This window comes from Prionailurus viverrinus, chromosome B3 (assembly GCF_022837055.1).
Source record: "Prionailurus viverrinus isolate Anna chromosome B3, UM_Priviv_1.0, whole genome shotgun sequence".
Lineage (NCBI taxonomy): Eukaryota > Metazoa > Chordata > Mammalia > Carnivora > Felidae > Prionailurus > Prionailurus viverrinus.
The window spans coordinates 33,879,304-33,893,184 of record NC_062566.1 but is presented as its reverse complement, the minus strand read 5'-3'; the positions used below and the strand labels follow the sequence as shown (position 1 = coordinate 33,893,184).

Below are 13,881 nucleotides of genomic sequence, written 5' to 3'. Positions count from 1 at the left end.
TGGCTCCCTCCCCTGCACCTCCTGCCCCAGATCAAACAAGCCAGCCCTTTACAGGCAGCTTGGAGTTTGGGCAGGGACACACCAAGAAGCTTCAACTGCTTTAAGCTGCACACAGTAGCCCAGCCACAAACAGGAGACCTGGTCGCAAGGGTGAGCTTTTGCCAAGCTGGTGGGTCATTTTGCAACGTTTTTGCAGGGAACATTTAAATCTCATGTTACTGCATTCTTTACAGCAAATATTAGTATTTAATTGTGGCTTAATGATCTCTCCAGTCAATATTAGTCTTTTGCCTATTACAAAGCACTCCTGTTTGTTCTAGAAATATACAAGAATGATTCGGGCAACCCTCACTTTAAGAAAACCCAGTAGTTGGATTCTGCATTCACTCAAGAGGCATGGATTATGCACTTTGTGTTACAAAAAGATATTTTAAAGAAAAGGATTTAATGGGAGGATTATTTTTGAGCCGAATGCCCCTGCCCCTGGTGCTTTAATTTTGGGGTGTTTATCCTAAACAAATGAGGCAGGTGTGTTTGACCTGCAAAGGTCAAACTGTCTTGTTGGTAAACATTAACAGGCTGGTGTTAGACGAGGCTTATTTTTGAGAGCTCTGCAAATAAAACCAGCCTCCCACCCTGTTCTTTGGCTCTTCCGTTCAGAGCCATGCCCTCTGTTCCCTTCACCCTGGTAGACTCAGCAAGCCAGAGAAGCTAAATCCACCCCCGCTGCCAGACAGATGACTGTAGGCTGTAGGCGATTTTTTTTTTTTTTTTTTAGCTGCTAAAACAGCTTGCACCTAGTGAGCTCATCTGGGATTCCATTGGCCAGGCTGCATCATGAGGATCAGCAGGTGGAAGCGACGCCCCTTCCTCCCTGCCTGGGGTCCTGGCTTCCGAGCATCGAGCATCGGTGTTATCACCTGTTAGATGGGAAGGATGCTGCTGCTCACCTTTTTCAAACCCAGGGAGAACCCGTAGATTTCCCAACTGCCCTCTCAGCTCTAGGATGTTAAATCCATTAGGCATCCCATTGTTGAGAGCACCCTGTCAGGTTCACAGTGCCAAGTCCCAGGGGAGGAGGGGTCTCAGGGAAGCCTGCATGCAGGTGCACAGGGTGGAGACACATGCCCTCTTGACAGCATCAGATAGAATGTGGTCACACCCCGGGACTGAGGAAGGCTTTCCGTAGGAGGTGACATCGGGGTCTTGACGGTTGAGCAGGAGGCTGACCAGCGGCGGGATGGGAGGAGGACACTGTTGTTAGGCCCTTCGCTAACTCCCTTCGAGCGAGATACTCTGCAAGGAGAAACCAGCACTCCAGCAGGGCCACCTTGTTGGTGTGTGACTTGTGCCTCACTCAGGACCCGTGCTCAGAAGGGGCCTCTGCTCACTTTAATGCTCTGCCTTCACCACTGAAACTCTGAATACTTTTTGAACAAGGAATCCTGCATTTTCTTTTGGTGTTGAGTCCCCGAGTCGTGTAGCTGGTCCTGGCACTCAGAGATGGAGACACCCGGATGGAGCTGCCTGGATTTGCAATAGTTCACCTTGCCACAGCCTGTGGTGTTGGGAGCCTGACAGATCAGGCGAGAGTAGGATGCACAAAGTACACGTGGAGTGGGGTGTTCGAGGGACAGGGAGCTAAGAGACCTCCATGGCAGGAGATGGTGAGTCCAGGGATTCAAGGGGGTGAGGCTGTGGGGGCCTCTCCTGATGATCCCTTGGGATGTTTCTGTACCAGGATGGGTTCCTGCCCCTAAGAGCGGAGACAGGCTGATTGAGGGCAGTTTTGAGGTACTTTGCTTTCATGGTTTTACACTGAGTCCAAGTAGAAGTCTGGGGCAGGAGGCTTGCCAGCAAAACTCCAGTTGTATTTGGGAAGTAAAAGAAAAGTAGAGGTGCCCCCAGTTGTCCCAGCTCTGGGAGGCTGCAGGGCAGGAATGTGCCTAGAGATGGGCTTCCCCAAAGCACACCGCCATCCGCCACGAGCCAGCATCCCTGCCCCTCTGCCGCATGCCCCGGCTGTCCCCATCCGCACCTCCAACTGGCCGATTTTGTTCTCTGTCAAGGGAAGTCAAGGTTGGAGTGAGTCAGTGAATGTTGGCACCTTAAGATGAAAACCCAGGCTCAGCCGCAAGAACCCCGAAGGCCAGTGAGGGGCCTGGTTTGGGTGTGAATTTGGGGATTTGGCCATCAGCAATGGCCACCTGCAGGCAGGGAGGATTTGGGGGCTCCTTCCCTTCTCAAAACTGCCACCTCTTTCCTGGGGACCGAGGTACCCAGCTTTATTATCTTGCATAAATAGTGTTCTTTTAGAATCTTTCCAGGGGCAACATGAAAAGCAAGGCTTTCCCACCCTGGCAGGTCTCTGGGTAAGAAAACAAACAAACGTATTCCGAGTCTGACTTTGTGATAAGACAAAAGGGGACTTGGAATGGGAGCAAAGTTCAGAGGCTTTTGTTGCAGAAACTGGTTCCCTCTCGAAAATGTGGGCTGGTTTTATAAGCCGCTTATCGCTGTCTCTGCCCCGGCGGGACACTTGTCCACAGAATTCTCCCACCCAGACTCGGGCCCTCCCCTGCTCCCTTGGGGTCTTCATCTCTGGCTTAAGCGGTCGGGTTTCCTGTAGGAGGGCCAGGCTGGTCCAGGCGGGTACACCAGTGTTACTGGTGCAGAGCCTGGTCCCCCAGTCTGATGGCAGCCTTGGGGTGCCTCTCAGAGCCTAGAGCTGCCCACAGAGTGTTTGTAAGAAGAGCACTGAGGCCCAGGGAGAAAAGCCACTGTTCCCTGAGTGCAGGGAGCCCAGAACAGTCTTGTTGGGGCGGCAGGGCCAGATGGATCTGCAGGCAGCAGGGCCCCGGGTGTCCTCCTCTGTCTCCCTGAGGCCATAGGTCCTGGGGAGACTGGAGGGGACGCCGAGCAGGCGTGGGTATCAGGGCCTGGGTGGGAGCTTGCTTTCTGTCGTGGCGGGGTGGGGGTGGGGGGCACTCGGAGTTCCCTTTGCAGGACTTGTTTGGAAACCGCACAAGAAGAAAGGAGTGGAAACCTTACCCACCTCAGCTCAGGCCGCCACTTTGTTCCACTGGAGATGTGGGGCCGAGCAGACCAGGGTCAGGGCACCTTCTGCAGGACCCTGCAGGCCTCTCCCTAGAGAAGGCCGGTAACAGCCCATGGCCGCTGACTGTCCTTACACCCCCCATCCCTCCTCAACCCATCCAGGGCGGGCGCTCCGAGAATCACCCCAAAGAGCAGAGGGAGCAGACGAGGCAGCATGAAGGGCCAGCAGAGAGTGTGGTCAGGCCAGCCAGACAGGATTCCCACGCTGCAGTGCTGTGTGGCTCCTCCACCTTGGGGTCTGTTCACCCCCAGGAGGGGATGATTCTACCTCCTGGACTTGGGGGTTTCTAAAGACAGAATGGATGCAGGGCCCAGAGCGCCCGGCTCCTCCCCACACCTCCAGGGTCCCAGCCAGGGTTAGCAGCCCTTTCCCAAGATCACCCACCATTTCTTACTGCAGCATGTAAAAAATGCTCATAGAGGGGTGGGGGCACGCCTGGGTGGCTCAGTAGGTTAGGTGTCCGACTTCAGCCTAGGTCATGATCTCATCGTTCCGGAGTTCGAGCCCCGCGTCAGGCTCTGTGCTGACAGCTCAGAGCCTGGAGCCTGCTTCAGATTTTGTGTCTCCCTCTCTCTCTGCCCCTCCTCCACTCACACTCTGTCTTTCTCTCTCAAAAATAAATAAACATTAAAAAGAGTTAAAAAAAAAAAAAAAGAAAAAAGAAATGCTTACCGGCTTTTGGAGGGGTGGTATGGGAGAAACTATCCTTGGAAACCAAGCAAGTGTATGAGTTTGCGGGACTTTGTGGGGGGCCATCAGTAGCTGTGATAAGGCGCGCTCTCTGAAAACGCCACTGCCCTCCTGGTAATGGTGAGGTGGGCAGCAGGTGGTGGGGAGGTGGCCCCCACATTGCCACAACCAAGGACCCCTTTTACCGTCCAGTCTTTATAAAGCCTTCCTGCGCCAGCTTGGAGTGGACCTGGCTGGGCTGTTGTAGCACCGGGACTGTGCCATCACCCTGCAGACCTCCTCCCCGTCTCTAAGCCTAGATAGTCGTGAAGCTCAAGTCCCAGCTCTGTCACTTCCTAGCTCAGGGCGGTGGATATGTTAACCTGACCTTTGGACCTCGGTTCCTTCATCTTAAAATGGGAATGACTGAGGATCGACAGTATGTGGAAATAGTGCATTTAAAGTGCTTCATATTCTGCCTGACTCTTGGTCATTAAATGTTGTCTGGTATATTATTATTACTATTATTGGCTGGCTTATTTTATTACTGCTATTACTACTACAACTACCGCTGTTTCCCCTTGATTCTTAACTCCCTTGGCATATCTTATCTTTGTAGATATTATTACCTAATGTGAACACCTTTATGAATTATATAGCCGACTCAATCCATTACACAATTTCTATAAATGATATAGAGGGGATAAGACTGTACGGTGGTAATATTAGTAGAAATAATAATAGCTATTATTTATGGCGTGTTTATTTTGATTTTCTTTTTTTTCTTTATTTTATTTTTTTAATGTTTATTTTGAGAGAGAGAGAAACAGAGGGGCGAGTGGGGGAGGGGCAGAGAGCGAGGGAGACACAGAATCTGAAGCAGGCTCCAGGCTCCCAGCTGACAGCACAGGGCCTGACATGGGGTTGGAACTCACGGACCGTGGGATCGTGACCTGAGCTGCAGTCAGACGCTTAACCGACTGAGCCACCCAGGCGCCCCTGGAGTGCTTATTTTGAACCAGGCATTATTTGATGCTCTTGAAACGAATCTCAACAGCCCGATGAAGTAAGCAATGATTGCTTCCCCATTTTACAGCTTAGGAAGCTGAGGTCCAGGGAGGTAAAGTCACTTGCCCAGGATTTCACAGCTGATGAGTGGCAAAAGCTGATAGTCACATGCAGGAAGCTGTGCTCCTGAGCCTGTATTCTTAACGCAGCCCCGTGCAGGAGACCTGATGGGACCTTGCTGTATGGCTAATTTCCACGGTGACCTTGGGAAGCCACTTTACTTGTTTGGGACTCAGTTTTTCCACCTGCAAAATCATGAATTTTGGACTGTGTGTTTCGTGGCCTCCCTCTTTCCCTGCTGTCATTCCCCCCTGGCTCTCCCATCTCATCCCTGTCTTGGGGGTAAAAATCTGCAACCCAGCAGAGCAGCTGGCGGGCCTACTGTCTGAAGGTGGCGGTAAGCGCGGTCCTCAGCCCCAGAGACCAGCAGCTGAAAGGCCCCTGAGGTGGACCCTGTGCAGGCGGCAGCGGTGGCCAGACCGCCCGTGATGTAATGACCGATTAGGAACTTCCTCTTGGAAGCCTGGCTTCCTCTAGGAGCCAAAGGTGCTGGAGCTGAGGTGGGGGGTGGGGAGGGGCGAGTGGGAGCGAATAAGAGGAAACTCCTGTCAGCTGGGCCCTGCTTTTGGAAAGAGTTCAGCAGAGAGGCTCGTTCTAAGCTGTTGACCATTAACATGGACCCGTGCACATTCCTTCTCTGCTTTTACTGCCAGAGCCCAGTGGATAAAGGACGGGTCTCCCCCCTCCCTTAACAAAGGAAAAAAAAAAAAGGAGCCTCTAATTAATGCCGCATCTCTGGATTCGCTGCAAAACCTGAAGCCATTTCTGCAGCTTAAAATGACAAAGGAAGGTTAAGTGGAAACTCCTTTTCCCCCCTTAAGTTTGATAACAAAAACTACTTATCTAATGGGCAAACAAGGCTTTTAAAGGGGTGTTAGGTTAACCAGATGCAGGGCCACGTAATTACTCCCAGGCCTGGGAGCCGTGGATGAAAAAGCTGCCGGTTGGACGGGAACTTGAAGCCACAGGCACGACATGGGACAGAAGAAAGGAGCTTTCCAGGAGGGCAGGAGGCCCCAGAGTGGCCCGTGACAAGGGGATTGGAAAAACCAGCCTCTGGGCTCTTCTCCGGCTCTGCCACCAATATACTGGGTGACCCTGGGCGAGTCACTTCACCTCTCTGGGACTCTGAGTCTCCCTTCCCGGCTCTCAGTGGGGTCTGGGTCTGTCTGCCCTTGCTTTGCGCTCATTTGAGGTGTGGCTGGGTCTGTCCTTTCCGTCCAGCCCCGGGAGACGCAGCGAGGCTGCTGTGGCCCCACGCGGGTGTGAAGCAGTAGCAGCGGCTTTGAACATGGAGGAGAATGGGCGGTCCAGCCAGGCCTCTGGAGACCACGAGGACTCGGGGCCCAGCCTGCACATGCTCTGAGCCTTCCCCGTCTAGCTCTCTTCGAGTCTAAGGGACCAGAGGCTTGAATCTGGGCACATCTCTGGTTCCCTTCACAGGATGGCTAGGTCCAAGGCAGTTTGGCCAAAGGGAAGGGGGGGGGGGCGGGATCACGAGGAAAACAAGCTGCACTGCGTGTGCTCAGGCTCTTGGACCGCGCAGCCCACGGGGGAGCACACAGGAACGCTCCTGCCCTGTGTTTTGACAGAATACTGCTGATTCGAAGAAGCTAAAGGCTTTTCTTGGGATTGCAGCTCTCCCCGCCTCCCCCAGGCTGCAGTCGGCGCTCCTGGTGCCCCAGCACCCCCACAAAATTACACGTTGGGCTCGCAGCACACTCACGGGGCAGAGAGGCCAAGGAGAAGGAATGCCAACCATTGGAGGGACTGGCTCCTGCGCAGGGGAGAGGGCCTGTGGCTGGCCGGCTCCTCCTGCCCACCACAGGCGGCCACCACCCTCTGGTGGCAGGAATGTAGGCACCGCTGAGGCCGGGCCGCCCCTGCCCGGTCTGGAAACACAGGGGCTGTCCCCTGGGCCACCACAGAGCCCCACTGAGGCCGCTCCAGGACAGCCACAGAGAGCTGGCTGAGCAGCGCATTGCCACTCCCTGCCTTTTCTTTCAAGGCGTCATACCTACCACGAAATGCACAACTCTTCAGTGTACAGGCAATGACTTTTGACAGTGAGTACAGCCGAGTTCCCGTTGGACCGATCGAGATATGAAACATTTCCGTCATCCCAGAATGTTCCCCCATGCCCCTTCCCTGTCCTGGAGGTAAATCCCTGTTCTGATTTCTATCACCGGAGGTTAGTTGTCTACTCAAGAATGTGATATAAATAGAAACAAACAGCAGATCTTCTGTGTCTGGCTTCTCTCACTTAGCACAATACACTTGAGATCCATCCACGGTGTTGTATGTTTCAGTAGTTTGTTCCTTTTGATTGGTGAGTCGTGTTCCATTGTATGGGTGTACCTTATTTTTGTGTATCCCTTATCCTAGTCTGTTTGGGCTGCTGTAACAGAAATCCCACAGCCTGAGTGGCTTGAACCACACACGTGTATTTTTTACGGGTCCTGAGGCCGGGGAGTCCAAGATCAAGGCACTGGTAGTTTTGGAGTCTCCTGAGGGCCCAAGTCCTGGTTCACAGATGGACGTATTCTCGCTGTGTCCTCAGAAGGGCAAAGGGGGTGAGGGAGCTCTCCTGGGTCTCTCTTGTAAGGGCACTAATCCCATTTATTCATGAGGGCTCTACCCTCATGACCTAATCACCCCCCAAAGGCCCCGCCTTCAAACACCATCACACTGGGGGTTAGGATTTCAATACATGAATTTGGGGGTTCACAAATATTCAGCCCATGACATCCATTCTCCTGTTGATGGACAACTGAGCTATTTGCCAAGTTTGGATGACTGCAAGTAGAATTGCTGTGAACATTCACTAAATTGCAGCAATTTTCATCGAGCTCATCGTTCAGATGGGAAGCCTGAGGCCAGGAGAAGGAAGATGAGCTGCCTGATACAGGCCTGAAGCCTGGACCCTGACACGCTCCCCCCACAGCCTGGGGCCACTCTGCCAGGTCTGCCCCAGACATAGCGCCAGACCCAGACCGTGTCCCTCCTCTCCTCCTCCCCTGAGAGCCCTCCCAGCCGGGACCCAGAGTCTGGCTGGGAACTAGGCCAGGCCCCGAGCAGGGGGTAGCGAGCAGGAGTTTCGGTCAGAGCGCGGTCATCTTTGATGTTGTTCACTCGGGTCTGACTCCCTGGTATTTATTTGCAATTAAGGAGCTGGTTCCTAATTAGGTTGATGGCGGGACCACAGCCTTGGAGCCATGAGGAGAAAAAGATCTTCTGCAAAAGACTGTCCCCTTGCGCCCTGAGTGGCAGCCCTACGGAGGATGAGAAGTGTGGCGGTGGGGTGGGGCCCCATCACTGTGGGGAGGGCAGAGGTTTGGGGGGCCTGGCGTCTTGCTGGCAGAGAACACGTCAGCTCGTGTCGGTCCCGCTGCATGAGACCCGAATCCGTGTGTGTGTGTGTGTGTGTGTGTGTGTGTGTGTGTGTGTACAGAGCCGTAGCGGCACTCGCCTTTGTTCTAGACATTCAGTCATTCCTTGCTCCATTTGTCATTCCTCTGCATATGAGGCACCTCTCTTTACCCTTGGGTTCTAGGCTGGGAGCTAAACCTTCACACCAGTACAGTGCTCTACACTCTGTGAGGGGCATTGCCATCTGCTCTCCTATCGTAACCTCCCGTGGTGGTGACCCGGGGTCATGACCCCTGGCACCCCTAAGGAGCCCTGGCCTTTGAAGGGTTAGCACCAGTGCTGGGGCCAATAAACAGACAGCTGCTTCTTTCTGCACCCACCCAATTGATCTGCTGCTGGAGTTTCCAGAAAAGTCCAAAGTGGACTTATGGGTTATGAAGAAGCCCATTTTACAAGTGGGGAGACTGAGGCTTGGGGACACAGCAGCTTGTCCATGGCCACAGTCAGTGGTAAGAGCCTTAGGTCTGTCTCACTTTGAAACCCTTTGGCTCATGGGACAAGCATTAGATTAGAATTCTGGAGTCTCAGGTTTGGGTCCCAGTTCTGCTACCTGCTGCTGCTGCTGCTGCGTGTGTGTGTGTGTGTGTGTGTGTGTGTGTGTGTGTGTGTGTGTGTGTGTGGATGAGTCACCCTGTACCCCCCGGGGTGCCATCTTTGGGGCACAAGGACATTCAGTTCAATTAGTGGTTCCCAGAAGCCAGTCTTAGGACTACATTTTCATTGGTCCATGATGAAAGAAATAAGAAAATTTCTTATACTCTAATCATATTAACTTTTGCATTTCTGATTTAGGTCCTATCTATTTTATCAGTATCAAATTATACTTTCTTTTGTGCTAGTGATAGTAGATGGTCTTGGGGTAAGTTTATTTATTTATTTTGAGAGAGACATGGACAGCACGAGTAGGGGAGGGGCAAAAAAGAGAGGGAGAGAGAGAATCCCAAGTGGGCACCGCAGTGTCAGCACAGAGCCTGATGTGGGGCTCGAACTCACAAAATCGTGAGGTCATGACCTGAGCCGAAACCAAGAGTCGGACACTTAGCTGACTGAGCCACCCAGCCACCCTAGTCTTGGGGTTTTTAATAAGTCTGCACATGACAAAATAAAATAGTAGGAACCCCGTACATTCACAATCCCTCTGTTAAGCAATGTATCGACTTGTGAAAGTCTAGACCAGCCAGGGGCCCTGACCAACAGCACAGACACCTGCTCAGGCATAGGGAGTGGCTGCATTGAAGACTGTAGGTACATGGGAGGGAGAGATCAGAGAGGGCTTCTTGGAGGCAGCAGTCCATCTCCTGGAACTTGGAAAACTTGGCCAGGAGGCCAGGTGTGATAAGTGTTACCCAGCCTGCACAACAAGAGAGACTGCCGGAGGTGAGGCCCGACCCAGGCACTGTCCCTGAGCCAGACGGTTGGGGCAGGCCAGGGCCTAGGGCAGCTCTGTGGGGTTCATCCCCTAAGCACAGGATCCTGTCCTCCTGAAGAGTGCTGGAGCAAGGCTGGGTATTGATGAGGTGGGGGTAACTATGAGGGGCATTTGGCTTGGCTGGGGTGGGAGGAGCTGAGAAAGGGGGCAGGAAATGCTCCCCCCACCCAGTTCCATTACTCTCAATCTCCCCCCCTCTACATACACACACACACACACACACACACACACACACACACACACACACACAGACATGTACACACGTACACACACACACACACACATTCTGACTGCTCCCTTGCCTGTTACAATGGAGTGGCTACACCCTGGGGCAGAGCCGCCACTTTATGACTGGGTGGCCTCTGAGACTTATCTGTAAAGGTGGGGGGAAAAGCAGTAACCCTCACTCAGTGAGGTGTTTCATTTGTGGGCCGGGGAGTGACTCACCAGCTAAACACCTCCAAGACTCAGACCATGAGAGCAGCCTGGTTACAAACAGGGAAACTAAGGCTTAGAAAAAGGAAGGGACTTGTTTAGTGCATGGGTTTCAGTGGGGAGTCTGCCCGGAGCGTGGCCTGGCACGGATGCTGGCTCTGGCACTCACTCGTGTGTATTCTTGACCAGTTAACGGCACCTCTCTGGGCCTCAGTTTCCTCACCTGTGAAATGGGGTGGGACCAGGAGTGAACCGAGGCTGTTGTGAAGAGGGCGCCTAGCTCATGAAAGGCCTTTGGTGATGTGTGTTGCTCGTCCTGTCACCCAACACTCCCCAGGCACAGAGCCTTTGCTCCCCCACCTCTGTGTCCAGTGCACCCCAGGCGCTGTCGTTGGTCATGAGAAGCCCGGTGCTGGGGTTTCATGGCCAGGCTGGGACAGCACTGCTTTCCTGGCTCTTGGGAACTCCCCAGACCTGTGCCAGATGGATGGGCGGAGAGATGGTCCGTGGCTTGGAGTGTTCCTGACTGTCCACCTGCTGGGACTAGCCTAGTGCCTGCCCTGTGGCACCACAGGCTAGAGCTGTTTCTCTACCTGCTGGCCAAGGGGTGAATCACTTGAGGGCAAGGATCAGGGTCTCTTCTCCCCCCACCCCACCTCCCATCAGCCTGCAAAAACCAGGAAGGGCCTGGATGGAGACTATGAGGCAAATCAATACATTCTCAGGGAGTGGCCTGAGGACCCATGTCTGGGACCTTAACACCAGGCAGAGGGTAAGGGGCACGCCCTTTGGGGCTCTGCCCAGCTCACGGCCTCAGCAGAGTTGGCAGCCTGCAGGAGGCCTCTCGGGTAGACAGCTTCCTGCTGGGTGGCTAGGCGGGCCTCCCAGCGCATAAGAGGTTGTGAGGGGCCCTGTCACCCTGCTGCTCTGGGGCTTCTGGGCGGGGCTGAGCCGAAGGCAGACAGAGCTGACCTCACCCCGGCTCCTGAATGAAGTTGTTAGCAGTGTTTTCTTCCTCGGCTTTGGTTGGACTTTGATCAGTTTCTCGCGGAGGAGCCATGCCATAAAGCACCTTGCTGCGTTCCCGTCACATTCTCAGGAGAACTTTCTCCCCTCTGTGCATAAGCCCCATCCAAGGGGTATGTGGGAACATGTCGCATCACGGGGCAGTCATGGATGCCCACCTGCTACTCAGAGCTCTGAGCTCAAAGGAAAGACCAGATGTCAAAAGACTTCGGAATCTGAGAAGCTGGCCACACACAGCAGCAAAGACGGGGCTGCCCTTCAAGACGGGCCCTGGCCTCTGGGTGGTCTTAGGTCGGGTATCAGGAAATTGCTCATCCAGACATGCAGAAATGCTTCAAGCTGCAGGGGAAAGGGATCCCAGTCACCCAGGCCACCCCTTTGCTGTCCATGGGGAAACTGAGGCCCAGAGAGGAGCAGCACACATCTTCAAGAGCTGGCGAACTCTGGAGCCCTTGTGGGGCAATTTTCTTTAATACTTAGAGACCTCAGTTTCTCTTTCTCACAGAAGGGGCTGCAGTTCTGGTGAAAATCTGCACTTCCTGCCAAGAGAGCCACCTCGAGGGGTGGGGGATAGGAGTGACTGGGAGACTAGGCATCATGCTCAAGACCAAGGCTGGGAACATTCTGGGGGTTGGAAGGGATTCTGGGGGCCCACTCCCCTACCCCATCGTGCCTTGCTATGCCTGAGTCCCCTTCAAATGGGGAAATGTCCCCTGACGACTTAACCCCACTCTTTTCAGGTTGAGGCTTAGACTGGCCGGGTTCAGATCCTGGCTGGGCCACTCACTAGCTCTGTGGCCTTTGGGCAGGCAGCTGGTGTCTTGGATCCTCATCCGTAAAATGAGGCGAAGGTCGTCTCGTGACAGAGTGATTAGGACCCAGTGAGGTCAGACAGGGTCAGAAATGCAGCACCTGGAACGTTGTAGGTGCTCGGTGTTCAGCCCTTCCTTTGGATGTGGGAGGACTGTCCGTCTCCTGCTAGCTGGAGCCTGGAAAAGTCTACAGGGCAGGGGCCGAGTGTGGTTCATGTTTGTGTAGCCTTAGCACCGAGCACACAGTAGGCGCCTTGCCTTTGCGTAGGCTCTTAATCTTTGTTTTCCCCCTTTGCGCCTGTAGGGGGCCGTTCTGCTGTGAGTTACGTTTCTTGAGGACCAGTTGGCAGGCGGTGGGTGCCCGCATGTCTGTTGAATGCTGCAACGCCCCCCCCCCAACCCCCACGGTCCAGGCAGCAGTGCTGCGTCCCCCTTCCCCCTCCTTAACGCTCCCCCTGCCCTGTGCTTGCCCCGCAGACGCCAGCATGTCTCCGGATGCCACCAAGCCCAGCCACTGGTGTAGCGTGGCCTACTGGGAGCACCGGACGCGTGTGGGCCGCCTCTACGCGGTGTACGACCAGGCCGTGAGCATCTTCTACGACCTACCTCAGGGCAGCGGCTTCTGCCTGGGCCAGCTCAACCTGGAGCAGCGCAGCGAGTCGGTGCGGCGCACGCGCAGCAAGATCGGCTTCGGCATCCTGCTCAGCAAGGAGCCCGACGGCGTGTGGGCCTACAACCGCGGCGAGCACCCCATCTTCGTCAACTCCCCCACGCTCGACGCGCCCGGCGGCCGCGCCCTCGTGGTGCGCAAGGTGCCGCCCGGCTACTCCATCAAGGTGTTCGACTTCGAGCGCTCGGGCCTGCTCCAGCAGGGGCCCGAGCCCGACGCCGCCGACGGCCCCTACGACCCCAACAGCGTCCGCATCAGCTTCGCCAAGGGCTGGGGGCCCTGCTACTCGCGGCAGTTCATCACCTCCTGCCCCTGCTGGCTGGAGGTCCTCCTCAACAACCACAGATAGCGGCGGCCGCCTGCCCCGCCGCCCAGAGACACAACCCGCCCCCCTACAGCCGACCACGGACGAGACCCCCCCCCCCATATCATCTACCTAGATTTAATATAAAGTTTTATATATTATATGGAAATATATATTATACTTGTAATTATGGAGTCATTTTTACAATGTAATTATTTATGTATGGTGCAATGTGTGTATATGGACAAAACAAGAAAGACGCACTTTGGCTTATAATTCTTTCAATACAAATATATTTTCTTTCTTTCCTCCTTCCTCCTCTTCTTTATTATTTTATTTTATTTTATTTTTTAAGAAAATGATACAGCAGAGCTAGGTGGAGAAGCCTGGGTTTGGCGTATGGTTTTTGAAATATTAATGCCCAGACAAAAAGCTAATACCAGTCACTCGTTGATAATAAAGTATTCACATTATAGGTTTTTTTTTTTGTTTGTTTTTTTGTTTTTTTGGTTTTTTTAATGTCTTCTTTCTAACAGCGAGGGACATGCAGGGCTTCGGTGGGTTTCTGGCCCATCCAGCGCACTGAAACTTGATTTCAGTCTTTTACCAGATAAAGAGTAGAGGGGCTAAATTGACAAGGGAGGAGGGGCATATGTTTACTGTTAAGGCCAGAGAAGGTTCTGGTGTTCCCTCCTGCCCGTGGCTTCGGTGTGCCCACAGGATGGGGGGAAGGGAGGGTACATGGCCGTCCATCCTGGATAAACTCTCCCAGTCTGATGGAGGAGGCTCAGGTCCATGCCTCCCATCTCTGAACTGTGCACAAGCTAGAAGACACTGATTCTCAGCACTGTGGGGAAGTGG

At 53.9% G+C, this 13,881-nt stretch overlaps 1 protein-coding gene across 1 annotated transcript in view; it reads left to right on the top strand.

Annotated features, from left to right (window-relative positions):
* The window catches only part of SMAD6 (SMAD family member 6), a 76,297-nt gene extending 62,966 nt beyond the window's left edge, over positions 1-13,331 (top strand). Inside the window, exon 4 of the mRNA XM_047863733.1 lies at positions 12,524-13,331. Within this exon, the coding sequence (XP_047719689.1) occupies positions 12,524-13,065 (542 nt within the window). The 3' untranslated portion in view covers positions 13,066-13,331. The remainder of the gene's footprint in view (positions 1-12,523) is intronic.
* Positions 13,332-13,881: the final 550 nt, after the last annotated feature.